The 27,890-nt window shown below is 38.1% G+C and overlaps 1 protein-coding gene across 1 annotated transcript; it reads right to left on the reverse strand.

The window, feature by feature from the left end:
* Window positions 1–9,010: 9,010 nt before the first annotated feature.
* LOC123773539 (general transcription factor IIF subunit 2-like) lies at window positions 9,011–9,784 on the reverse strand. The gene has a single exon (XM_045767330.1). The coding sequence runs from the start codon at window positions 9,782–9,784 to the stop codon at window positions 9,011–9,013; it is 774 nt and encodes a 257-aa protein (XP_045623286.1).
* Window positions 9,785–27,890: the final 18,106 nt, after the last annotated feature.

Here is a 27,890-nt window from a genome sequence, read left to right on the forward strand (position 1 = left end):
TGCTACTCAAACCAGAATCTAAATCATTTATATATATTATAAACAACAGAGGTCCCAGGACAGAGCCTTGAGGCACTCCACTTACAACATTTTCCCACTCTGACTTGATTCCATTTATACTAACTCTCTGTTTCCTTTGGTATAGCCATGCCCTAATCCATAAGAACATAAGAACAAAGGTAACTGCAGAAGGCCTATTGGCCCATACGAGGCAGCTCCTATTCTATAACCACCCAATCCCACTCATATACTTGTCCAACCCGTGCTTGAAACAATCGAGGGACCCCACCTCCACAATGTTACGCGGCAATTGGTTCCACAAATCAACAACCCTGTTACTGAACCAGTATTTACCCAAGTCTTTCCTAAATCTAAACTTATCCAATTTATATCCATTGTTTCGTGTTCTGACCTGTGTTGATACTTTTAATACCCTATTAATATCCCCCCGGTTATGTCCATTCATCCACTTGTAAACCTCTATCATGTCACCCCTAACTCTTCGCCTTTCCAGTGAATGCAACTTAAGCTTTGTTAATCTTTCTTCATATGAAAGATTTCTAATTTGGGGAATTAACTTAGTCATCCTACGCTGGACACGTTCAAGTGAATTTATATCCATTCTATAATATGGCGACCAAAACTGAACTGCATAATCTAAATGGGGCCTAACTATAGCAAGATATAGCTTGAGAACCACACCAGGTGTCTTGTTACTAACGCTGCGATTAATAAATCCAAGTGTCCGATTTGCCTTATTACGAACATTTATGCATTGATCCTTTTGTTTTAAATTCTTACTAATCATAACTCCCAGATCCCTTTCGCAATACGACTTCGCAATCACAACACCATCTAGCTCGTATCTTGTAACTCTATCATCATTACCTAACCTCAGAACTTTACATTTATCAGCATTAAACTGCATCTGCCAATCCTTTGACCATTTCAAAACCCTATCTAGATCAACTTGAAGTGATAGTGAGTCCTCCTCCGAATTAATTTCCCTACCGATTTTCGTATCATCGGCAAATTTGCAAATGTTGCTACTCAAACCTGAATCTAAATCATTTATATATATTATAAACAACAGAGGTACCAGGACAGAGCCTTGAGGCACTCCACTTACAACATTTTCCCACTCTGACTTGATTCCATTTATACTAACTCTCTGTTTCCTTTGGTATAGCCATGCCCTAATCCAGCTTAATATAGCACCCCCAATACCATGAGACTCTATTTTTTTAATCAGTCTTTCATGTGGCACTGTATCAAAAGCTTTGCTAAAGTCAAGGTATACAACATCGCAATCCTTACCACTATCAACTGCCTCAACAATGCTAGAATAAAAAGATAACAAATTTGTTAAACATGAACGGCCATTTATAAAACCATGTTGCGACTCAATTATTAATTTATGTTTTTCAAGATGAAGACGAATTTTATTTGCTATTATAGATTCGAGTAACTTTCCCACAATAGACGTTAGGCTAATTGGTCGATAGTTAGACGCAAGTGATCTATCTCCTTTCTTAAAAACTGGTATCACATTAGCAACTTTCCAAAACTTTGGCACTCTGCCTGACTCTATTGCTTTATTAAATATGGTTGACAGTGGGTCACAAAGCTCCTCTTTGCATTCTTTTAGCATCCTGGCAAACACTTCATCCGGCCCTGGGGATTTGTTTGGTTTGAGTTTTACTATTTGTTTAAGAACATCCTCCCTGGTAACTGCTAAACTCGTCAACCTGTCCTCGTCCCCACCCACATAGACTTGTTCGGCTGAAGGCATATTGTTAAGTTCCTCTTTAGTAAATACAGATACAAAATATTTATTAAAAATACTACTCATCTCTTCATCACTATCTGTTATTTGACCTGTCTCAGTTTTTAATGGACCTATCCTTTCCCTAGTCTTAGTACGATATAACTGAAAAAACCCTTTAGGATTTGTCTTTGCTTGCCCTGCTATGCGAACTTCATAGTTTCTTTTTGCTTTCCTTATCTCTTTTTTAACATTTCTAACCAGTTGTACGAATTCCTGTTCTAAAGTGACCTCCCCATTTTTAATCCTTTTGTACCAAGCTCTCTTTTTACCTATAAGGTTCTTCAAATTCTTTGTTATCCACTTTGGGTCATTAGTATACGATCTATTCAATTTGTATGGTATACTACGTTCCTGTGCTTTGTTTAGAATATTCTTAAATAAGTTATATATTGAATCCACATCGAAATCCCCATTTAAGTCACCTATCGCTGGGTTCATGTCTCGCTCCAAGACCGGCCCACACCCCATACCCAAGCCTTTCCAATCAATTTGACCCAAAATATTTCTTAGGCTATTAAAATCAGCTTTTCGAAAATCTGGCACTTTAACAGAATTTTCTCCTACTGGTCTATTCCATTCTATGCTAAATCTGATTTCTTTGTGATCACTGCTCCCTAGCTCACTCCCTATTTCGATGTCATTAATTTGCGTTTCCCTGTTAGTTAACACTAAATCTAAAATATTATTTTCCCGTGTTGGTTCCTTAATGTGTTGCGTAAGAAAGCAATCGTCAATTAATTCTAGAAAATCTTCTGCTTCACTATTCCCTGTTTTGTTCAACCAGTTTATTCCGCTAAAATTAAAGTCACCCATGACATAAATACTGTTAGATCTAGATGCTCTAGATATTTCATCCCATAGATGCTTTGCTTCCATTCTGTCTAAATTTGGTGGCCTATATATTACTCCTATTATATTATTATTAGCTTTTTCGTTTAATTCAATCCAAATAGTTTCTGTGTGTGGCTCTGTTTTGATTCCCTCTTTGAGACTACATTTCAAATTGTCCCTAACATATATGGCTACTCCACCTCCTCGTCTAATATATCTATCTGTGTGAAATAGTTTAAATCCATATATTTGATATTCAGCTAATAGTTCTCTATTTTCTACATTCATCCACGTTTCGGTAAGTGCAATAATATCTATTTTTTCTGTGCAGACAAGAGCATTTAATTCGTTAATTTTATTTCTTAGACTTCTACTGTTAGTGTAATATACCCTAAGTGAATTGTTATTTTGCGGACCTTCTCTTTCCCTGATCGTTTTGCCAATTCCTTTCTCCCACAAACACATACTTTTATTACCTCCTTCCTCCAAATCAATTCCCATACCTCTATCTACTAACAGTTTAAACCCAAACAAACACCTCTAACCACTTCTTCTAGCGAGTTCGCAACAGCAACAACCCCAGCTCTCGATAGATGCACCCCATCACGAGCATACATTTCATTTCTTCCATAGAAGTGTTCCCAGTTGTCTATGAAAGATATTGCATTTGATTTGCAATATCTTTCCAGCCGGCAATTGACACCAAGTGCCCTCGATATCCATTCATTTCCCACTCCCTTTCTTGGAAGAATGCCACATATGATCGGGATTCCTCCCTTGCTCCTAACTAACTCTATGGCTGTTTTATACCTCTGAATCAGTTCCTCACTCCTGACTCGACCAACATCATTTCCTCCCACGCTAATGCAAATAATGGGATTGTTCCCATTACCAGCCATAATATCATTCATGTTGTTTATAATATCACCAATGCCAGCTCCGGGATAGCAAACCCTTAACCTGTTCCCCCTATCTCTAGCACAAAACGTTCTATCCAAATACCTTATCTGGGAATCTCCCACAACTAATGTTTGCTTAGGTACTTCCTTTACTTTCTGAGGGGCCTGCGCTTCCTTTCTCTTCGTTGCTTTCCCTTTTGCGCGATCCACAGTCTCTCCACAGCACTCGTCCTCCAAAACGTCAAATGAATTTGAAGTTGCTATGGCGTTTGAAGGCGGCTTTATCAAAGTCTTCTTAAGGCCCCTGTCTTTCGCAACTCTCCAAGACGAGGTCCCTTTACTGCTGGTCTCCTCCTTCGTTACTTCTCGTTGTTTTTTAAGCTGACGCACCTCCTCCCGCAGAGAGTCCAACTCTGTCCTCAGGGCTCCCACTAGAGTCACCAGGTCCTTCACTACAACTTCCATATTGCTATGATAATATAACATAATATAATAATATAATCCAGCTTAATATAGCACCCCCAATACCATGAGACTCTATTTTTTTAATCAGTCTTTCATGTGGCACTGTATCAAAAGCTTTGCTAAAGTCAAGGTATACAACATCGCAATCCTTACCACTATCAACTGCCTCAACAATGCTAGAATAAAAAGATAACAAATTTGTTAAACATGAACGGCCATTTATAAAACCATGTTGCGACTCAATTATTAATTTATGTTTTTCAAGATGAAGACGAATTTTATTTGCTATTATAGATTCGAGTAACTTTCCCACAATAGACGTTAGGCTAATTGGTCGATAGTTAGACGCAAGTGATCTATCTCCTTTCTTAAAAACTGGTATCACATTAGCAACTTTCCAAAACTCTGGCACTCTGCCTGACTCTATTGATTTATTAAATATGGTTGACAGTGGGTCACAAAGCTCCTCTTTGCATTCTTTAAGCACCCTAGCAAACACTTCATCCGGCCCTGGGGATTTGTTTGGTTTGAGTTTTACTATTTGTTTAAGAACATCCTCCCTGGTAACTGCTAAACTCGTCAACCTGTCCTCGTCCCCACCCACATAGACTTGTTCGGCTGAAGGCATATTGTTAAGTTCCTCTTTAGTAAATACAGATACAAAATATTTATTAAAAATACTACTCATCTCTTCATCACTATCTGTTATTTGACCTGTCTCAGTTTTTAATGGACCTATCCTTTCCCTAGTCTTAGTACGATATAACTGAAAAAACCCTTTAGGATTTGTCTTTGCTTGCCCTGCTATGCGAACTTCATAGTTCCTTTTTGCTTTCCTTATCTCTTTTTTAACATTTCTAACCAGTTGTACGAATTCCTGTTCTAAAGTGACCTCCCCATTTTTAATCCTTTTGTACCAAGCTCTCTTTTTACCTATAAGGTTCTTCAAATTCTTTGTTATCCACTTTGGGTCATTAGTATACGATCTATTCAATTTGTATGGTATACTACGTTCCTGTGCTTTGTTTAGAATATTCTTAAATAAGTTATATATTGAATCCACATCGAAATCCCCATTTAAGTCACCTAACGCTGGGTTCATGTCTCGCTCCAAGACCGGCCCACACCCCATACCCAAGCCTTTCCAATCAATTTGACCCAAAAAATTTCTTAGGCTATTAAAATCAGCTTTTCGAAAATCTGGCACTTTAACAGAATTTTCTCCTACTGGTCTATTCCATTCTATGCTAAATCTGATTTCTTTGTGATCACTGCTCCCTAGCTCACTCCCTATTTCGATGTCATTAATTTGCGTTTCCCTGTTAGTTAACACTAAATCTAAAAAATTATTTTCCCGTGTTGGTTCCTTAATGTGTTGCGTAAGAAAGCAATCGTCAATTAATTCTAGAAAATCTTCTGCTTCACTATTCCCTGTTTTGTTCAACCAGTTTATTCCGCTAAAATTAAAGTCACCCATGACATAAATACTGTTAGATCTAGATGCTCTAGATATTTCATCCCATAGATGCTTTGCTTCCATTCTGTCTAAATTTGGTGGCCTATATATTACTCCTATTATAATATTATTAGCTTTTTCGTTTAATTCAATCCAAATAGTTTCTGTGTGTGGCTCTGTTTTGATTCCCTCTTTGAGACTACATTTCAAATTGTCCCTAACATATATGGCTACTCCACCTCCTCGTCTAATATATTTATCTGTGTGAAATAGTTTAAATCCATATATTTGATATTCAGCTAATAGTTCTCTATTTTCTACATTCATCCACGTTTCGGTAAGTGCAATAATATCTATTTTTTCTGTGCAGACAGGAGCATTTAATTCGTTAATTTTATTTCTTAGACTTCTACTGTTAGTGTAATATACCCTAAGTGAATTGTTATTTTGCGGACCTTCTCTTTCCCTGATCGTTTTGCCAATTCCTTTCTCCCACAAACACATACTTTTATTACCTCCTTCCTCCAAATCAATTCCCATACCTCTATCTACTAACAGTTTAAACCCAAACAAACACCTCTAACCACTTCTTCTAGCGAGTTCGCAACAGCAACAACCCCAGCTCTCGAGCAACAGCAACAACCCCAGCTCTCGAACACGAGAATATATAGTTAATTGACCTCTTTATAAAACGTCTTTCCGACACGTGCTAGTGTTTCAGAAAATATCTCTAATAGGGCTGGTGAAGTTTGTCGATGTGGTGGTTGTTGTTGAATACACCTGGTGATTGGTGGTTGGGAGTGGTGTTGGTAAGGGAACACAGGTGATGGAGAGAGTGACTGCAGTGGTGGTACTGCTTGTGACCAACCTTGTAGTCTGTGAGCTAAATGAGTAATGAGCTAACCCGTTGTGGCCACCGGGGGGTTATGTAGCAGCTATCTCAGGTGACTGATGTTGCTGGATGATGGAACTTGTTTATTTGGTCATTTCTCGATGCCGATAAATATTCAAATTGCTAAGAACATTAGAATAAAGTTAAACTGTCAATACGAGGCATGTATGTTTATACATGTGCATGAGTAGACTGTTTATGAATATGAATCAAAATATTTTTAACAAGTTAAAATATACGTTTTCTGATATAAATTCACTAGAACACGCCCAGCGTAGGATAACAAAGTTAATCCTGCAAATTAGAAACTTGTCATATGAAGAAAGATTAACTAAGTAGTACAAATTTGCATTCTCTAGAACGGCCAAGAATTCGGAGTGACTTAGTAGAGGTGTGCAAGTGGATGGATGGACACATCAAACGGGATATTAATAGGGTATTAGGAACATAAGAATGAAGGTAACTGCAGAAGGCCTATTGGCCCATACGAGAATAACAAAGTTAATCCTGCATATTAGAAACTTGTCATATGAAGAAAGATTGACTAAGTAGTACTAATTTGCATTCTCTAGAAAGGCCAAGAATTCGGAGTGACTTAGTAGAGGTGTGCAAGTGGATGGACACATCAAACGGGATATTAATAGGGAATTAGGAACAAGAATGAAGGTAACTGCAGAAAGCCTATTGGCCCATACGAGGCAGCACCTATTTATATCTTCCCAATCCCATTAATATATAAGTCCAACGCATAGAATGACTAAGTTAATTCCCCAAATTAGAAATCTTTCATATGAAGAAAGATTAACAAAGCTTAACTTGCATCACTGGAAAGGCGAAGAGTTAGGTGTGACATGATAGAGGTTTACAAGTGGGTGAATGGACAAAACAAAGGGGATATTAATATGGTATTAAAAGTATCAACACAAGACAGAACACGAAACAATGGTTATAAATTGGATAAGTTTAGATTTAGGAAAGACTTGGGTAAATACTGGTTCAGTAACAGGGTTGTTGATTTGTGAAACCAATTGCTTCGTAACATTGTGGAGGTGGGGTCCCTCGATTGTTTCAAGCGTGGGTTGGACATGTATATGAGTGGGATTGGGTGGTTATAAATAGGAGCTGCCTCGTATGGGCCAACAGGCCTTCTGCAGTTGCCTTTGTTCTTATGTTCTTATGTTCCTATCCTTAGTGGCTTAGCACAAATCAATAGATTAGGCTAGATTGAGCAACATTTAGTTGGGCTCCTGCCGAACTACAGTTAAGGTTTGGCAATAAATTTATATACCATAATAATGAGGAGTAATGGAATAGTGCTATGTATTTTGTTTGGTTTTATACTCTTATTTTGAGTGATGTATATATAATTAGTATGGGGTAATCTCTTCAACTCTGGTATTTGATGAGTATTTATTAATATGTTATTGACCCTAACACGAAAATAATCCACACAATTAATGGATAAATTTACGTGAGTGCTTAGTCTTATGGTTGGATATTAATGTGCGCGTCAACTCCGCGGATTTAAAACCACTATTTTCCATGGATTTAAACACAAAATGACGCACTTAATTAATTTAGAGGTGCATAGCTACACTATGCATTATATTTATTGATAATTTTTATTTATTTCCTTACCTGTATTGAGGTTTGAAACCATTTTTGCTTTTTATTCCCCTTCCCTCGCCGTTTGAAACTCATAATCACAACTGTTAAATAATTTGTTAAAAAAAAAGCACTCATCGCACGTGATAACTGACGCAATTGCGCGGTTATGGATTTCTAGAAAACTTCTGACATTCACCTACTTGAAAATAATGGTTAGTAAAATTAGTTTCTGGTCACAACCAATTTATGTTGTGGTGACAGGGGTTAATAATTTGGGTGTCAGGATTCCCAACATATAACACGGCAATCGAAACTAAACTGCATGATGTAAATGGGGCCTAACCAGAGCAGGATATAACTGAAGAATAACACAAGGTGTTTTATTACTAATGCTTTGATAAATAAATCCCAGTGTCCTATTTGCCTTATTTCGTCAACAGATCACTGTAAGCAGCGATTTTCCATTTTTCTTATATTCTTAGTCAAAACATTGATCTAAAATAGGTTAAGCAAGAAGAACTTCTGTATAAGTATTTATTTTTATGATATCTATACAATGAACACGTGATATTGATACATTGAATCTGTGATATATTCAAGGTGTCATAAAAGTAAGTTAAAGGCGATGCTGCTTCTATGGTGGTGACAGTGTCGACGTTCATTACCATCAGGGGCTTAGTCACCTCCACCACCTTCACCTCAATCATTACCAGCTGCAGGGCTGGTGCCGTCACCGTCTGGACTGTGACGGAGGTCACGGGAACATCACTGACTTGGAACACGGTGTTGAGGAGGATCTGGTTGATGGGAAACACCACGATCTCTGTGACATTCTGCCACTCGTCCTGATACTGCACAGTCTGGAAGACGGGACAGAGCAGCGGCCGTGGCTTGCAGTAAAGGATAGCGGATAGAGGCACAAGCACCGCAAGGTAGATCATAACCTCAGACTTGGAGTATGAGGCTAATATTTGCCTGGATCTTTCACGTTTTCTTTACCTTTGTACTGTGAAACAAAGTTTAGTATGAACCTAATCATACATTGAATTTTCCACAGCCTTTTCGGCAAGCTTGTAATGACGGTACTCGGGCTTGAGTTCCCACATATTCTTGTGAGGATTCTTAACATTATAGTTACATAGGTCTTTCAGGATCTCCTTTAGATATGTGATTGGTTGTCGGGTAATCTTGTGGAGATCCTTAATATTGTAATACTGATGCTTTTCAAATGCCGCAAACAACAACTCCATGACCTTATCTTTATCATCGCGAATCGTCTTGCCTTCTGCCTTCTTCTTCTGCTCTAAATAAACATTATGTTTATGGTGTGAAATAGGCTTATAGCCGTTGAGGGGTCTGTCAATAAGCTTTACCGTATGAAGAGACTGGGCAGCTTTCTTCACAGCTTCCCTTTTCTGATTGATATAGTAGTCGTCCACTACAGGCTGACATTCTAGTTTGTGGATGACTTGTCCCTCAAAGGACAATTGCTGTGTCTCGGAAACTGCAGCATCCGAGCTGCTGCTGCCGAGATCTGGTTCAGAAAGAACTCTGAGTGTCATTTCTTTTAAACTATGAGAAATTACCTTGTGCTCCCGAGGAATTTTCCCGTCCTTCAAGGTGTGTTCACTAGATTTAAAGGTTATTGTCGAAGGTTTACCAGGCACCTTGGTAATCTTAAGCTTTCCAACGTCATGGCCAGCACAGTCTGCCCATTTGTCCCCCAAATATTTAGGTACCTTGACCAGCCACAGCCCACGGCTGCAATTCGTAATATCCAAGTCCATCTTAGACTGTTGGCTCATGATGGAAAACACGAGAATATATAGTTAATTGACCTCTTTATAAAACGTCTTTCCGACACGTGCTAGTGTTTCAGAAAATATCTCTAATAGGGCTGGTGAAGTTTGTCGATGTGGTGGTTGTTGTTGAATACAGCTGGTGATTGGTGGTTGGGAGTGGTGTTGGTAAGGGAACACAGGTGATGGAGAGAGTGACTGCAGTGGTGGTACTGCTTGTGACCAACCTTGTAGTCTGTGAGCTAAATGAGTAATGAGCTAACCCGTTGTGGCCACCGGGGGGTTATGTAGCAGCTATCTCAGGTGACTGATGTTGCTGGATGATGGAACTTGTTTATTTGGTCATTTCTCGATGCCGATAAATATTCAAATTGCTAAGAACATTAGAATAAAGTTAAACTGTCAATACGAGGCATGTATGTTTATACATGTGCATGAGTAGACTGTTTATGAATATGAATCAAAATATTTTTAACAAGTTAAAATATACGTTTTCTGATATAAATTCACTAGAACACGCCCAGCGTAGGATAACAAAGTTAATCCTGCAAATTAGAAACTTGTCATATGAAGAAAGATTAACTAAGTAGTACAAATTTGCATTCTCTAGAACGGCCAAGAATTCGGAGTGACTTAGTAGAGGTGTGCAAGTGGATGGATGGACACATCAAACGGGATAATAATAGGGTATTAGGAACATAAGAATGAAGGTAACTGCAGAAGGCCTATTGACCCATACGAGAATAACAAAGTTAATCCTGCATATTAGAAACTTGTCATATGAAGAAAGATTGACTAATAGTACTAATTTGCATTCTCTAGAAAGGCCAAGAATTCGGAGTGACTTAGTAGAGGTGTGCAAGTGGATGGATGGACACATCAAACGGGATATTAATAGGGAATTAGGAACAAGAATGAAGGTAACTGCAGAAAGCCTATTGGCCCATACGAGGCAGCACCTATTTATATCTTCCCAATCCCATTAATATATAAGTCCAACGCATACTTGAAACAATCAAGGGATCCTACTTCTATCAAGATATGCGATAATTGGTTCCACAAATCAACAACCATGTTACCGAACCACTATTTTCCCAGGTATTTCCTAAATCTAAACGTAGGAAAATAAGAATAAACGTAACTGCAGATGTCCTACTGGCCCCACACAAGAAAGCTGCTATTTATAACCACCTAATCTCATTCATATATGTCTAAGAACATAAGAATAAAGGTAAGTGTTGAGATTGCGAAGTCGGATTGCGAAAGGGATCTGGGAGTTATGATTAGTAAGAATTTAAAACAAAAAGTTCAATGCCTGAATGTTCGTAATAAGGCAAATAGGACACTAGGGTTTATTAATCGAAGCGTAATTAACAAGACACCTGGTGTGGTTCCTCAGCTATATCTTGCTCTGGTTAGGCCCCATTTAGATTATACAGTTGAGTTTTGGTCGCCATACTATAGAATGGATATAAATTCACTTGAACGTGTCCAGCATAGAATGACTAAGTTAATTCCCCAAATTAGAAATCTTTCATATGAAGAAAGATTAACAAAGCTTAACTTGCATCACTGGAAAGGCGAAGAGTTAGGTGTGACATGATAGAGGTTTACAAGTGGGTGAATGGACAAAACAATGGGGATATTAATAGGGTATTAAAAGTATCAACACAAGACAGAACACGAAACAATGGTTATAAATAGGATAAGATTAGATTTAGGAAAGACTTGGGTAAATACTGGTTCAGTAACAGGGTTGTTGATTTGTGAAACCAATTGCCGCGTAACATTGTGGAGGTGGGGTCCCTCGATTGTTTCAAGCGTGGGTTGGACATGTATATGAGTGGGATTGGGTGGTTATAAATAGGAGCTGCCTCGTATGGGCCAACAGGCCTTCTGCAGTTGCCTTTGTTCTTATGTTCTTATGTTCCTATCCTTAGTGGCTTAGCACAAATCAATAGATTAGGCTAGATTGAGCAACATTTAGTTGGGCTCCTGCCGAACTACAGTTAAGGTTTGGCAATAAATTTATATACCATAATAATGAGGGGTAATGGAATAGTGCTATGTATTTTGTTTCGTTTTATATAAAAGACTCTTATTTTGAGTGATGTATATATAATTAGTATGGGGTAATCTCTTCAACTCTGGTATTTGATGAGTATTTATTAATATGTTATTGACCCTAACACGAAAATAATCCACACAATTAATGGATAAATTTACGTGAGTGCTTAGTCTTATGGTTGGATATTAATGTGCGCGTCAACTCCGCGGATTTAAAACCACTATTTTCCATGGATTTAAACACAAAATGACGCACTTAATTAATTTAGAGGTGCATAGCTACACTATGCATTATATTTATTGATAATTTTTATTTATTTCCGTACCTGTATTGAGGTTTGAAACCATTTTTGCTTTTTATTCCCCTTCCCTCGCCGTTTGAAACTCATAATCACAACTGTTAAATAATTTGTTAAAAAAAAGCAGTCATCGCACGTGGTAACTGACGCAATTGCGCGGTTATGGATTTCTAGAAAACCTCTGACATTCACCTACTTGAAATTAATGGTTAGTAAAATTAGTTTCTGGTCACAACCAATTTATGTTGTGGTGACGGGTTAATAATTTGGGTGTCAGGATTCCCAACATATAACACGGCAATCGAAACTAAACTGCATGATGTAAATGGGGCCTAACCAGAGCAGGATATAACTGAAGAATAACACAAGGTGTTTTATTACTAATGCTTTGATAAATAAATCCCAGTGTCCTATTTGCCTTATTTCGTCAACAGATCACAGTAAGCAGCGATTTTCCATTTTTCTTATATTCTTAGTCAAAACATTGATCTAAAATAGGTTAAGCAAGAAGAACTTCTGTATAAGTATTTATTTTTATGATATCTATACAATGAACACGTGATATTGATACATTGAATCTGTGATATATTCAAGGTGTCATAAAAGTAAGTTAAAGGCGATGCTGCTTCTATGGTGGTGACAGTGTCGACGTTCATTACCATCAGGGGCTTAGTCACCTCCACCACCTTCACCTCAATCATTACCAGCTGCAGGGCTGGTGCCGTCACCGTCTGGACTGTGACGGAGGTCACGGGAACATCACCTACTTGGAACACGGTGTTGAGGAGGATCTGGTTGATGGGAAACACCACGATCTCTGTGACATTCTGCCACTCGTCCTGACACTGCACAGTCTGGAAGACGGGACAGAGCAGCGGCCGTGGCTTGCAGTAAAGAACATAAGAACAAAGGTAACTGCAGAAGGCCTATTGGCCCATACGAGGCAGCTCCTATTCTATAACCACCCAATCCCACTCATATACTTGTCCAACCCGTGCTTGAAACAATCGAGAGACCCCACCTCCACAATGTTACGCGGCAATTGGTTCCACAAATCAACAACCCTGTTACTGAACCAGTATTTACCCAAGTCTTTCCTAAATCTAAACTTATCCAATTTATATCCATTGTTTCGTGTTCTGTCCTGTGTTGATACTTTTAATACCCTATTAATATCCCCCCGGTTATGTCCATTCATCCACTTGTAAACCTCTATCATGTCACCCCTAACTCTTCGCCTTTCCAGTGAATGCAACTTAAGCTTTGTTAATCTTTCTTCATATGAAAGATTTCTAATTTGGGGAATTAACTTAGTCATCCTACGCTGGACACGTTCAAGTGAATTTATATCCATTCTATAATATGGCGACCAAAACTGAACTGCATAATCTAAATGGGGCCTAACTAGAGCAAGATATAGCTTGAGAACCACACCAGGTGTCTTGTTACTAACGCTGCGATTAATAAATCCAAGTGTCCGATTTGCCTTATTACGAACATTTATGCATTGATCCTTTTGTTTTAAATTCTTACTAATCATAACTCCCAGATCCCTTTCGCAATCCGACTTCGCAATCACAACACCATCTAGCTCGTATCTTGTAACTCTATCATCATTACCTAACCTCAGAACTTTACATTTATCAGCATTAAACTGCATCTGCCAATCCTTTGACCATTTCAAAACCCTATCTAGATCAACTTGAAGTGATAGTGAGTCCTCCTCCGAATTAATTTCCCTACCTATTTTCGTATCATCGGCAAATTTGCAAATGTTGCTACTCAAACCTGAATCTAAATCATTTATATATATTATAAACAACAGAGGTCCCAGGACAGAGCCTTGAGGCACTCCACTTACAACATTTTCCCACTCTGACTTGATTCCATTTATACTAACTCTCTGTTTCCTTTGGTATAGCCATGCCCTAATCCAGCTTAATATAGCACCCCCAATACCATGAGACTCTATTTTTTTAATCAGTCTTTCATGTGGCACTGTATCAAAAGCTTTGCTAAAGTCAAGGTATACAACATCGCAATCCTTACCACTATCAACTGCCTCAACAATGCTAGAATAAAAAGATAACAAATTTGTTAAACATGAACGGCCATTTATAAAACCATGTTGCGACTCAATTATTAATTTATGTTTTTCAAGATGAAGACGAATTTTATTTGCTATTATAGATTCGAGTAACTTTCCCACAATAGACGTTAGGCTAATTGGTCGATAGTTAGACGCAAGTGATCTATCTCCTTTCTTAAAAACTGGTATCACATTAGCAACTTTCCAAAACTCTGGCACTCTGCCTGACTCTATTGATTTATTAAATATGGTTGACAGTGGGTCACAAAGCTCCTCTTTGCATTCTTTAAGCACCCTAGCAAACACTTCATCCGGCCCTGGGGATTTGTTTGGTTTGAGTTTTACTATTTGTTTAAGAACATCCTCCCTGGTAACTGCTAAACTCGTCAACCTGTCCTCGTCCCCACCCACATAGACTTGTTCGGCTGAAGGCATATTGTTAAGTTCCTCTTTAGTAAATACAGATACAAAATATTTATTAAAAATACTACTCATCTCTTCATCACTATCTGTTATTTGACCTGTCTCAGTTTTTAATGGACCTATCCTTTCCCTAGTCTTAGTACGATATAACTGAAAAAACCCTTTAGGATTTGTCTTTGCTTGCCCTGCTATGCGAACTTCATAGTTTCTTTTTGCTTTCCTTATCTCTTTTTTAACATTTCTAACCAGTTGTACGAATTCCTGTTCTAAAGTGACCTCCCCATTTTTAATCCTTTTGTACCAAGCTCTCTTTTTACCTATAAGGTTCTTCAAATTCTTTGTTATCCACTTTGGGTCATTAGTATACGATCTATTCAATTTGTATGGTATACTACGTTCCTGTGCTTTGTTTAGAATATTCTTAAATAAGTTATATATTGAATCCACATCGAAATCCCCATTTAAGTCACCTATCGCTGGGTTCATGTCTCGCTCCAAGACCGGCCCACACCCCATACCCAAGCTTTTCCAATCAATTTGACCCAAAAAATTTCTTAGGCTATTAAAATCAGCTTTTCGAAAATCTGGCACTTTAACAGAATTTTCTCCTACTGGTCTATTCCATTCTATGCTAAATCTGATTTCTTTGTGATCACTGCTCCCTAGCTCACTCCCTATTTCGATGTCATTAATTTGCGTTTCCCTGTTAGTTAACACTAAATCTAAAATATTATTTTCCCGTGTTGGTTCCTTAATGTGTTGCGTAAGAAAGCAATCGTCAATTAATTCTAGAAAATCTTCTGCTTCACTATTCCCTGTTTTGTTCAACCAGTTTATTCCGCTAAAATTAAAGTCACCCATGACATAAATACTGTTAGATCTAGATGCTCTAGATATTTCATCCCATAGATGCTTTGCTTCCATTCTGTCTAAATTTGGTGGCCTATATATTACTCCTATTATAATAATATTAGCTTTTTCGTTTAATTCAATCCAAATAGTTTCTGTGTGTGGCTCTGTTTTGATTCCCTCTTTGAGACTACATTTCAAATTGTCCCTAACATATATGGCTACTCCACCTCCTCGTCTAATATATCTATCTGTGTGAAATAGTTTAAATCCATATATTTGATATTCAGCTAATAGTTCTCTATTTTCTACATTCATCCACGTTTCGGTAAGTGCAATAATATCTATTTTTTCTGTGCAGACAAGAGCATTTAATTCGTTAATTTTATTTCTTAGACTTCTACTGTTAGTGTAATATACCCTAAGTGAATTGTTATTTTGCGGACCTTCTCTTTCCCTGATCGTTTTGCCAATTCCTTTCTCCCACAAACACATACTTTTATTACCTCCTTCCTCCAAATCAATTCCCATACCTCTATCTACTAACAGTTTAAACCCAAACAAACACCTCTAACCACTTCTTCTAGCGAGTTCGCAACAGCAACAACCCCAGCTCTCGATAGATGCACCCCATCACGAGCATACATTTCATTTCTTCCATAGAAGTGTTCCCAGTTGTCTATGAAAGATATTGCATTTGATTTGCAATATCTTTCCAGCCGGCAATTGACACCAAGTGCCCTCGATATCCATTCATTTCCCACTCCCTTTCTTGGAAGAATGACACATATGATCGGGATTCCTCCCTTGCTCCTAACTAACTCTATGGCTGTTTTATACCTCTGAATCAGTTCCTCACTCCTGACTCGACCAACATCATTTCCTCCCACGCTAATGCAAATAATGGGATTGTTCCCATTACCAGCCATAATATCATTCATGTTGTTTATAATATCACCAATGCCAGCTACGGGATAGCAAACCCTTAACCTGTTCCCCCTATCTCTAGCACAAAACGTTCTATCCAAATACCTTATCTGGGAATCTCCCACAACTAATGTTTGCTTAGGTACTTCCTTTACTTTCTGAGGGGCCTGCGCTTCCTTTCTCTTCGTTGCTTTCCCTTTTGCGCGATCCACAGTCTCTCCACAGCACTCGTCCTCCAAAACGTCAAATGAATTTGAAGTTGCTATGGCGTTTGAAGGCGGCTTTATCAAAGTCTTCTTAAGGCCCCTGTCTTTCGCAACTCTCCAAGACGAGGTCCCTTTACTGCTGGTCTCCTCCTTCGTTACTTCTCGTTGTGAGGATAGCGGATAGAGGCACAAGCACCGCAAGGTAGATCATAACCTCAGACTTGGAGTATGAGGCTAATATTTGCCTGGATCTTTCACATTTTCTTTACCTTTGTACTGTGAAACAAAGTTTAGTATGAACCTAATCATACATTGAATTTTCCACAGCCTTTTCGGCAAGCTTGTAATGACGGTACTCGGGCTTGAGTTCCCACATATTCTTGTGAGGATTCTTAACATTATAGTTACATAGGTCTTTCAGGATCTCCTTTAGATATGTGATTGGTTGTCGGGTAATCTTGTGGAGATCCTTAATATTGTAATACTGATGCTTTTCAAATGCAGCAAACAACAACTCCATGACCTTATCTTTATCATCACGAATCGTCTTGCCTTCTGCCTTCTTCTTCTGCTCTAAATAAACATTATGTTTATGGTGTGAAATAGGCTTATAGCCGTTGAGGGGTCTGTCAATAAGCTTTACCGTATGAAGAGACTGGGCAGCTTTCTTCACAGCTTCCCTTTTCTGATTGATATAGTAGTCGTCCACTACAGGCTGACATTCTAGTTTGTGGATGACTTGTCCCTCAAAGGACAATTGCTGTGTCTCGGAAACTGCAGCATCCGAGCTGCTGCTGCCGAGATCTGGTTCAGAAAGAGCTCCGAGTGTCATTTCTTTTAAACTATGAGAAATTACCTTGTGCTCCCGAGGAATTTTCCCGTCCTTCAAGGTGTGTTCACTAGATTTAAAGGTTATTGTCGGAGGTTTACCAGGCACCTTGGTAATCTTAAGCTTTCCAACGTCATGGCCAGCACAGTCTGCCCATTTGTCCCCCAAATATTTAGGTACCTTGACCAGCCACAGCCCACAGGCTGCAATTCGTAATATCCAAGTCCATCTTAGACTGTTGGCTCATGATGGAAAACACGAGAATATATAGTTACTTGACCTCTTTATAAAACGTCTTTCCGACACGTGCTAGTGTTTCAGAAAATATCTCTAATAGGGCTGGTGAAGTTTGTCGATGTGGTTGTTGTTGTTGAATACACCTGGTGATTGGTGGTTGGGAGTGGTGTTGGTAAGGGAACACAGGTGATGGAGAGAGTGACTGCAGTGGTGGTACTGCTTGTGACCAACCTTGTAGTCTGTGAGCTAAATGAGTAATGAGCTAACCCGTTGTGGCCACCGGGGGGTTATGTAGCAGCTATCTCAGGTGATTGATGTTGCTGGATGATGGAACTTGTTTATTTGGTCATTTCTCGATGCCGATAAATATTCAAATTGCTAAGAACATTAGAATAAAGTTAAACTGACAATACGAGGCATGTATGTTTATACATGTGCATGAGTAGACTGTTTATGAATATGAATCAAAATATTTTTAACAAGTTAAAATATACGTTTTCTGATATAAATTCACTAGAACACGCCCAGCGTAGGATAACAAAGTTAATCCTGCAAATTAGAAACTTGTCATATGAAGAAAGATTAACTAAGTAGTACAAATTTGCATTCTCTAGAACGGCCAAGAATTCGGAGTGACTTAGTAGAGGTGTGCAAGTGGATGGATGGACACATCAAACGGGATATTAATAGGGTATTAGGAACATAAGAATGAAGGTAACTGCAGAAGGCCTATTGGCCCATACGCGAATAACAAAGTTAATCCTGCATATTAGAAACTTGTCATATGAAGAAAGATTGACTAAGTAGTACTAATTTGCATTCTCTAGAAAGGCCAAGAATTCGGAGTGACTTAGTAGAGGTGTGCAAGTGGATGGATGGACACATCAAACGGGATATTAATAGGGAATTAGGAACAAGAATGAAGGTAACTGCAGAAAGCCTATTGGCCCATACGAGGCAGCACCTATTTATATCTTCCCAATCCCATTAATATATAAGTCCAACGCATACTTGAAACAATCAAGGGATCCTACTTCTATCAAGATATGCGATAATTGGTTCCACAAATCAACAACCATGTTACCGAACCACTATTTTCCCAGGTATTTCCTAAATCTAAACGTAGGAAAATAAGAATAAACGTAACTGCAGATGTCCTACTGGCCCCACACAAGAAAGCTGCTATTTATAACCACCTAATCTCATTCATATATGTCTAAGAACATAAGAATAAAGGTAAGTGTTGAGATTGCGAAGTCGGATTGCGAAAGGGATCTGGGAGTTATGATTAGTAAGAATTTAAAACAAAAAAATCAATGCCTGAATGTTCGTAATAAGGCAAATAGGACACTAGGGTTTATTAATCGAAGCGTAATTAACAAGACACCTGGTGTGGTTCCTCAGCTATATCTTGCTCTGGTTAGGCCCCATTTAGATTATACAGTTGAGTTTTGGTCGCCATACTATAGAATGGATATAAATTCACTTGAACGTGTCCAGCATAGAATGACTAAGTTAATTCCCCAAATTAGAAATCTTTCATATGAAGAAAGATTAACAAAGCTTAACTTGCATCACTGGAAAGGCGAAGAGTTAGGTGTGACATGATAGAGGTTTACAAGTGGGTGAATGGACAAAACAATGGGGATATTAATAGGGTAATAAAAGTATCAACACAAGACAGAACACGAAACAATGGTTATAAATAGGATAAGATTAGATTTAGGAAAGACTTGGGTAAATACTGGTTCAGTAACAGGGTTGTTGATTTGTGAAACCAATTGCCGCGTAACATTGTGGAGGTGGGGTCCCTCGATTGTTTCAAGTGTGGGTTGGACATGTATATGAGTGGGATTGGGTGGTTATAAATAGGAGCTGCCTCGTATAAGAACATAAGAACAAAGGTAACTGCAGAAGGCCTATTGGCCCATACGAGGCAGCTCCTATTCTATAACCACCCAATCCCACTCATATACTTGTCCAACCCGTGCTTGAAACAATCGAGGGACCCCACCTCCACAATGTTACGCGGCAATTGGTTCCACAAATCAACAACCCTGTTACTGAACCAGTATTTACCCAAGTCTTTCCTAAATCTAAACTTATCCAATTTATACCCATTGTTTCGTGTTCTGTCCTGTGTTGATACTTTCAATACCCTATTAATATCCCCCCGGTTATGTCCATTCATCCACTTGTAAACCTCTATCATGTCACCCCTAACTCTTCGCCTTTCCAGTGAATGCAACTTAAGCTTTGTTAATCTTTCTTCATATGAAAGATTTCTAATTTGGGGAATTAACTTAGTCATCCTACGCTGGGCACGTTCAAGTGAATTTATATCCATTCTATAATATGGCGACCAAAACTGAACTGCATAATCTAAATGGGGCCTAACTAGAGCAAGATATAGCTTGAGAACCACACCAGGTGTCTTGTTACTAACGCTGCGATTAATAAATCCAAGTGTCCGATTTGCCTTATTACGAACATTTATGCATTGATCCTTTTGTTTTAAATTCTTACTAATCATAACTCCCAGATCCCTTTCGCAATCCGACTTCGCAATCACAACACCATCTAGCTCGTATCTTGTAACTCTATCATCATTACCTAACCTCAGAACTTTATATTTATCAGCATTAAACTGCATCTGCCAATCCTTTGACCATTTCAAAACCCTATCTAGATCAACTTGAAGTGATAGTGAGTCCTCCTCCGAATTAATTTCCCTACCGATTTTCGTATCATCGGCAAATTTGCAAATGTTGCTACTCAAACCTGAATCTAAATCATTTATATATATTATAAACAACAGAGGTCCCAGGACAGAGCCTTGAGGCACTCCACTTACAACATTTTCCCACTCTGACTTGATTCCATTTATACTAACTCTCTGTTTCCTTTGGTATAGCCATGCCCTAATCCAGCTTAATATAGCACCCCCAATACCATGAGACTCTATCTTTTTAATCAGTCTTTCATGTGGCACTGTATCAAAAGCTTTGCTAAAGTCAAGGTATACAACATCGCAATCCTTACCACTATCAACTGCCTCAACAATGCTAGAATAAAAAGACAACAAATTTGTTAAACATGAACGGCCATTTATAAAACCATGTTGCGACTCAATTATTAATTTATGTTTTTCAAGATGAAGACGAATTTTATTTGCTATTATAGATTCGAGTAACTTTCCCACAATAGACGTTAGGCTAATTGGTCGATAGTTAGACGCAAGTGATCTATCTCCTTTCTTAAAAACTGGTATCACATTAGCAACTTTCCAAAACTCTGGCACTCTGCCTGACTCTATTGATTTATTAATAGAGTCAGGAAAGATATTGCAAATCAAATGCAATATCTTTCATAGACAACTGGGAACACTTCTATGGAAGAAATGAAATGTATGCTCGTGATGGGGTGCATCTATCGAGAGCTGGGGTTGTTGCTGTTGCGAACTCGCTAGAAGAAGTGGTTAGAGGTGTTTGTTTGGGTTTAAACTGTTAGTAGATAGAGGTATGGGAATTGATTTGGAGGAAGGAGGTAATAAAAGTATGTGTTTGTGGGAGAAAGGAATTGGCAAAACGATCAGGGAAAGAGAAGGTCCGCAAAATAACAATTCACTTAGGGTATATTACACTAACAGTAGAAGTCTAAGAAATAAAATTAACGAATTAAATGCTCTTGTCTGCACAGAAAAAATAGATATTATTGCACTTACCGAAACGTGGATGAATGTAGAAAATAGAGAACTATTAGCTGAATATCAAATATATGGATTTAAACTATTTCACACAGATAGATATATTAGACGAGGAGGTGGAGTAGCCATATATGTTAGGGACAATTTGAAATGTAGTCTCAAAGAGGGAATCAAAACAGAGCCACACACAGAAACTATTTGGATTGAATTAAACGAAAAAGCTAATAATATTATAATAGGAGTAATATATAGGCCACCAAATTTAGACAGAATGGAAGCAAAGCATCTATGGGATGAAATATCTAGAGCATCTAGATCTAACAGTATTTATGTCATGGGTGACTTTAATTTTAGCGGAATAAACTGGTTGAACAAAACAGGGAATAGTGAAGCAGAAGATTTTCTAGAATTAATTGACGATTGCTTTCTTACGCAACACATTAAGGAACCAACACGGGAAAATAATATTTTAGATTTAGTGTTAACTAACAGGGAAACGCAAATTAATGACATCGAAATAGGGAGTGAGCTAGGGAGCAGTGATCACAAAGAAATCAGATTTAGCATAGAATGGAATAGACCAGTAGGAGAAAATTCTGTTAAAGTGCCAGATTTTCGAAAAGCTGATTTTAATAGCCTAAGAAATTTTTTGGGTCAAATTGATTGGAAAGGCTTGGGTATGGGGTGTGGGCCGGTCTTGGAGCGAGACATGAACCCAGCGATAGGTGACTTAAATGGGGATTTCGATGTGGATTCAATATATAACTTATTTAAGAATATTCTAAACAAAGCACAGGAACGTAGTATACCATACAAATTGAATAGATCGTATACTAATGACCCAAAGTGGATAACAAAGAATTTGAAGAACCTTATAGGTAAAAAGAGAGCTTGGTACAAAAGGATTAAAAATGGGGAGGTCACTTTAGAACAGGAATTCGTACAACTGGTTAGAAATGTTAAAAAAGAGATAAGGAAAGCAAAAAGAAACTATGAAGTTCGCATAGCAGGGCAAGCAAAGACAAATCCTAAAGGGTTTTTTCAGTTATATCGTACTAAGACTAGGGAAAGGATAGGTCCATTAAAAACTGAGACAGGTCAAATAACAGATAGTGATGAAGAGATGAGTAGTATTTTTAATAAATATTTTGTATCTGTATTTACTAAAGAGGAACTTAACAATATGCCTTCAGCCGAACAAGTCTATGTGGGTGGGGACGAGGACAGGTTGACGAGTTTAGCAGTTACCAGGGAGGATGTTCTTAAACAAATAGTAAAACTCAAACCAAACAAATCCCCAGGGCCGGATGAAGTGTTTGCTAGGGTGCTTAAAGAATGCAAAGAGGAGCTTTGTGACCCACTGTCAACCATATTTAATAAATCAATAGAGTCAGGCAGAGTGCCAGAGTTTTGGAAAGTTGCTAATGTGATACCAGTTTTTAAGAAAGGAGATAGATCACTTGCGTCTAACTATCGACCAATTAGCCTAACGTCTATTGTGGGAAAGTTACTCGAATCTATAATAGCAAATAAAATTCGTCTTCATCTTGAAAAACATAAATTAATAATTGAGTCGCAACATGGTTTTATAAATGGCCGTTCATGTTTAACAAATTTGTTATCTTTTTATTCTAGCATTGTTGAGGCAGTTGATAGTGGTAAGGATTGCGATGTTGTATACCTTGACTTTAGCAAAGCTTTTGATACAGTGCCACATGAAAGACTGATTAAAAAAATAGAGTCTCATGGTATTGGGGGTGCTATATTAAGCTGGATTAGGGCATGGCTATACCAAAGGAAACAGAGAGTTAGTATAAATGGAATCAAGTCAGAGTGGGAAAATGTTGTAAGTGGAGTGCCTCAAGGCTCTGTCCTGGGACCTCTGTTGTTTATAATATATATAAATGATTTAGATTCAGGTTTGAGTAGCAACATTTGCAAATTTGCCGATGATACGAAAATCGGTAGGGAAATTAATTCGGAGGAGGACTCACTATCACTTCAAGTTGATCTAGATAGGGTTTTGAAATGGTCAAAGGATTGGCAGATGCAGTTTAATGCTGATAAATGTAAAGTTCTGAGGTTAGGTAATGATGATAGAGTTACAAGATACGAGCTAGATGGTGTTGTGATTGCGAAGTCGGATTGCGAAAGGGATCTGGGAGTTATGATTAGTAAGAATTTAAAACAAAAGGATCAATGCATAAATGTTCGTAATAAGGCAAATCGGACACTTGGATTTATTAATCGCAGCGTTAGTAACAAGACACCTGGTGTGGTTCTCAAGCTATATCTTGCTCTAGTTAGGCCCCATTTAGATTATGCAGTTCAGTTTTGGTCGCCATATTATAGAATGGATATAAATTCACTTGAACGTGTCCAGCGTAGGATGACTAAGTTAATTCCCCAAATTAGAAATCTTTCATATGAAGAAAGATTAACAAAGCTTAAGTTGCATTCACTGGAAAGGCGAAGAGTTAGGGGTGACATGATAGAGGTTTACAAGTGGATGAATGGACATAACCGGGGGGATATTAATAGGGTATTAAAAGTATCAACACAGGACAGAACACGAAACAATGGATATAAATTGGATAAGTTTAGATTTAGGAAAGACTTGGGTAAATACTGGTTCAGTAACAGGGTTGTTGATTTGTGGAACCAATTGCCGCGTAACATTGTGGAGGTGGGGTCCCTCGATTGTTTCAAGCACGGGTTGGACAAGTATATGAGTGGGATTGGGTGGTTATAGAATAGGAGCTGCCTCGTATGGGCCAATAGGCCTTCTGCAGTTACCTTTGTTCTTATGTTCTTATGTTCTTATTGTTTCAAGCACGGGTTGGACTGAGTGGGATTGGGTGGTTATAGAATAGGAGCTGCCTCGTATGGGCCAATAGGCCTTCTGCAGTTACCTTTGTTCTTATTAAATATGGTTGACAGTGGGTCACAAAGCTCCTCTTTGCATTCTTTAAGCACCCTGGCAAACACTTCATCCGGCCCTGGGGATTTGTTTGGTTTGAGTTTTACTATTTGTTTAAGAACATCCTCCCTGGTAACTGCTAAACTCGTCAACCTGTCCTCGTCCCCACCCACATAGACTTGTTCGGCTGAAGGCATATTGTTAAGTTCCTCTTTAGTAAATACAGATACAAAATATTTATTAAAAATACTACTCATCTCTTCATCACTATCTGTTATTTGACCTGTCTCAGTTTTTAATGGACCTATCCTTTCCCTAGTCTTAGTACGATATAACTGAAAAAACCCTTTAGGATTTGTCTTGAAAAACATAAATTAATAATTGAGTCGCAACATGGTTTTATAAATGGCCGTTCATGTTTAACAAATTTGTTATCTTTTTATTCTAGCATTGTTGAGGCAGTTGATAGTGGTAAGGATTGCGATGTTGTATACCTTGACTTTAGCAAAGCTTTTGATACAGTGCCACATGAAAGACTGATTAAAAAAATAGAGTCTCATGGTATTGGGGGTGCTATATTAAGCTGGATTAGGGCATGGCTATACCAAAGGAAACAGAGAGTTAGTATAAATGGAATCAAGTCAGAGTGGGAAAATGTTGTAAGTGGAGTGCCTCAAGGCTCTGTCCTGGGACCTCTGTTGTTTATAATATATATAAATGATTTAGATTCAGGTTTGAGTAGCAACATTTGCAAATTTGCCGATGATACGAAAATCGGTAGGGAAATTAATTCGGAGGAGGACTCACTATCACTTCAAGTTGATCTAGATAGGGTTTTGAAATGGTCAAAGGATTGGCAGATGCAGTTTAATGCTGATAAATGTAAAGTTCTGAGGTTAGGTAATGATGATAGAGTTACAAGATACGAGCTAGATGGTGTTGTGATTGCGAAGTCGGATTGCGAAAGGGATCTGGGAGTTATGATTAGTAAGAATTTAAAACAAAAGGATCAATGCATAAATGTTCGTAATAAGGCAAATCGGACACTTGGATTTATTAATCGCAGCGTTAGTAACAAGACACCTGGTGTGGTTCTCAAGCTATATCGTGCTCTAGTTAGGCCCCATTTAGATTATGCAGTTCAGTTTTGGTCGCCATATTATAGAATGGATATAAATTCACTTGAACGTGTCCAGCGTAGGATGACTAAGTTAATTCCCCAAATTAGAAATCTTTCATATGAAGAAAGATTAACAAAGCTTAAGTTGCATTCACTGGAAAGGCGAAGAGTTAGGGGTGACATGATAGAGGTTTACAAGTGGATGAATGGACATAACCGGGGGGATATTAATAGGGTATTAAAAGTATCAACACAGGACAGAACACGAAACAATGGATATAAATTGGATAAGTTTAGATTTAGGAAAGACTTGGGTAAATACTGGTTCAGTAACAGGGTTGTTGATTTGTGGAACCAATTGCAGCGTAACATTGTGGAGGTGGGGTCCCTCGATTGTTTCAAGCACGGGTTGGACAAGTATATGAGTGGGATTGGGTGGTTATAGAATAGGAGCTGCCTCGTATGGGCCAATAGGCCTTCTGCAGTTACCTTTGTTCTTATGTTCTTCTTATGTTCTTCTTTGCTTGCCCTGCTATGCGAACTTCATAGTTTCTTTTTGCTTTCCTTATCTCTTTTTTAACATTTCTAACCAGTTGTATGAATTCCTGTTCTAAAGTGACCTCCCCATTTTTAATCCTTTTGTACCAAGCTCTCTTTTTACCTATAAGGTTCTTCAAATTCTTTGTTATCCACTTTGGGTCATTAGTATTCGATCTATTCAATTTGTATGGTATACTACGTTTCTGTGCTTTGTTTAGAATATTCTTAAGTAAGTTATATATTGAATCCACATCGAAATCCCCATTTAAGTCACCTATCACTGGGTTCATGTCTCGCTCCAAGACCGGCCCACACCCCATACCCAAGACTTTCCAATCAATTTGACCCAAAAAATTTCTTAGGCTATTAAAATCAGCTTTTCGAAAATCTGGCACTTTAACAGAATTTTCTCCTACTGGTCTATTCCATTCTATGCTAAATCTGATTTCTTTGTGATCACTGCTCCCTAGCTCACTCCCTATTTCGATGTCATTAATTTGCGTTTCCCTGTTAGTTAACACTAAATCTAAAATATTATTTTCCCGTGTTGGTTCCTTAATGTGTTGCGTAAGAAAACAATCGTCAATTAATTCTAGAAAATCTTCTGCTTCACTATTCCCTGTTTTGTTCAACCAGTTTATTCCGCTAAAATTAAAGTCACCCATGACATAAATACTGTTAGATCTAGATGCTCTAGATATTTCATCCCATAGATGCTTTGCTTCCATTCTGTCTAAATTTGGTGGCCTATATATTACTCCTATTATAATAATATTAGCTTTTTCGTTTAATTCAATCCAAATAGTTTCTGTGTGTGGCTCTGTTTTGATTCCCTCTTTGAGACTACATTTCAAATTGTCCCTAACATATATGGCTACTCCACCTCCTCGTCTAATATATCTATCTGTGTGAAATAGTTTAAATCCATATATTTGATATTCAGCTAATAGTTCTCTATTTTCTACATTCATCCACGTTTCGGTAAGTGCAATAATATCTATTTTTTCTGTGCAGACAAGAGTATTTAATTCGTTAATTTTATTTCTTAGACTTCTACTGTTAGTGTAATATACCCTAAGTGAATTGTTTTTTTGCGGACCTTCTCTTTCCCTGTGTGGGAACCGACCTGTGAGATTTATATTTATTTAATTTATGTGAATTTATATTTACGTTAATTTATATACTTCGATAGCAATTTGTATAATAATGAGTGGACTGTATTTCTGCAATAATCTCATAATCTCACAAATCGATCCTCTACACATTAGGGGGGGTTTAATAGTTTATATATATATGCAGCCAATCAAACTACAAAATTAACTACATACATTGAAGAGGTTCCTTATCTTATAGTACAGCAGGTTAGACCACCAGGTATAACTAGGGTGTAGACACCAAATTATCCTCTTTGAGGTAGCTTCCATATCCCCCAGTAACTGGTGCACAAATCTTGCTTCCTCGTCTTGACCTGTCAAAAGTGCGCTAGCTGTGAAGCCAGAATCCTATATATGACAAGCTATATCAGAGAAAACACTATACAGTACATGGAACATTAAAGACCTGGCTTAATTACCTTTAGTTTGAGGCTTCCACGTGATCTAACCGGATCACCCTATATCATGACATTAATGGCCATAAATGAATGATAAACGGGTTTCGGAAAGAACACTTAACTTGATATGTAGACAGCGTGTTGAAAAATGGTACACCTTTGGTTTCCATAACACTACGTCCAAGTAAATTTAACAGGAGCCGTATTTGCTCCCGTGTGAGCCTCTGGTCTCGTATAAACAATGGCTGTTTAACACTCCATACTATTGACGTTACTGGCCGACATTGTCCAGATATGATAGGAGCTAAATTTGCTCCACACGTCTCGGAGGTGACACAACAATGGCTC

This window comes from Procambarus clarkii, chromosome 72 (genome assembly GCF_040958095.1).
Source record: "Procambarus clarkii isolate CNS0578487 chromosome 72, FALCON_Pclarkii_2.0, whole genome shotgun sequence".
NCBI classification, from domain to species: Eukaryota; Metazoa; Arthropoda; class Malacostraca; order Decapoda; family Cambaridae; genus Procambarus; species Procambarus clarkii.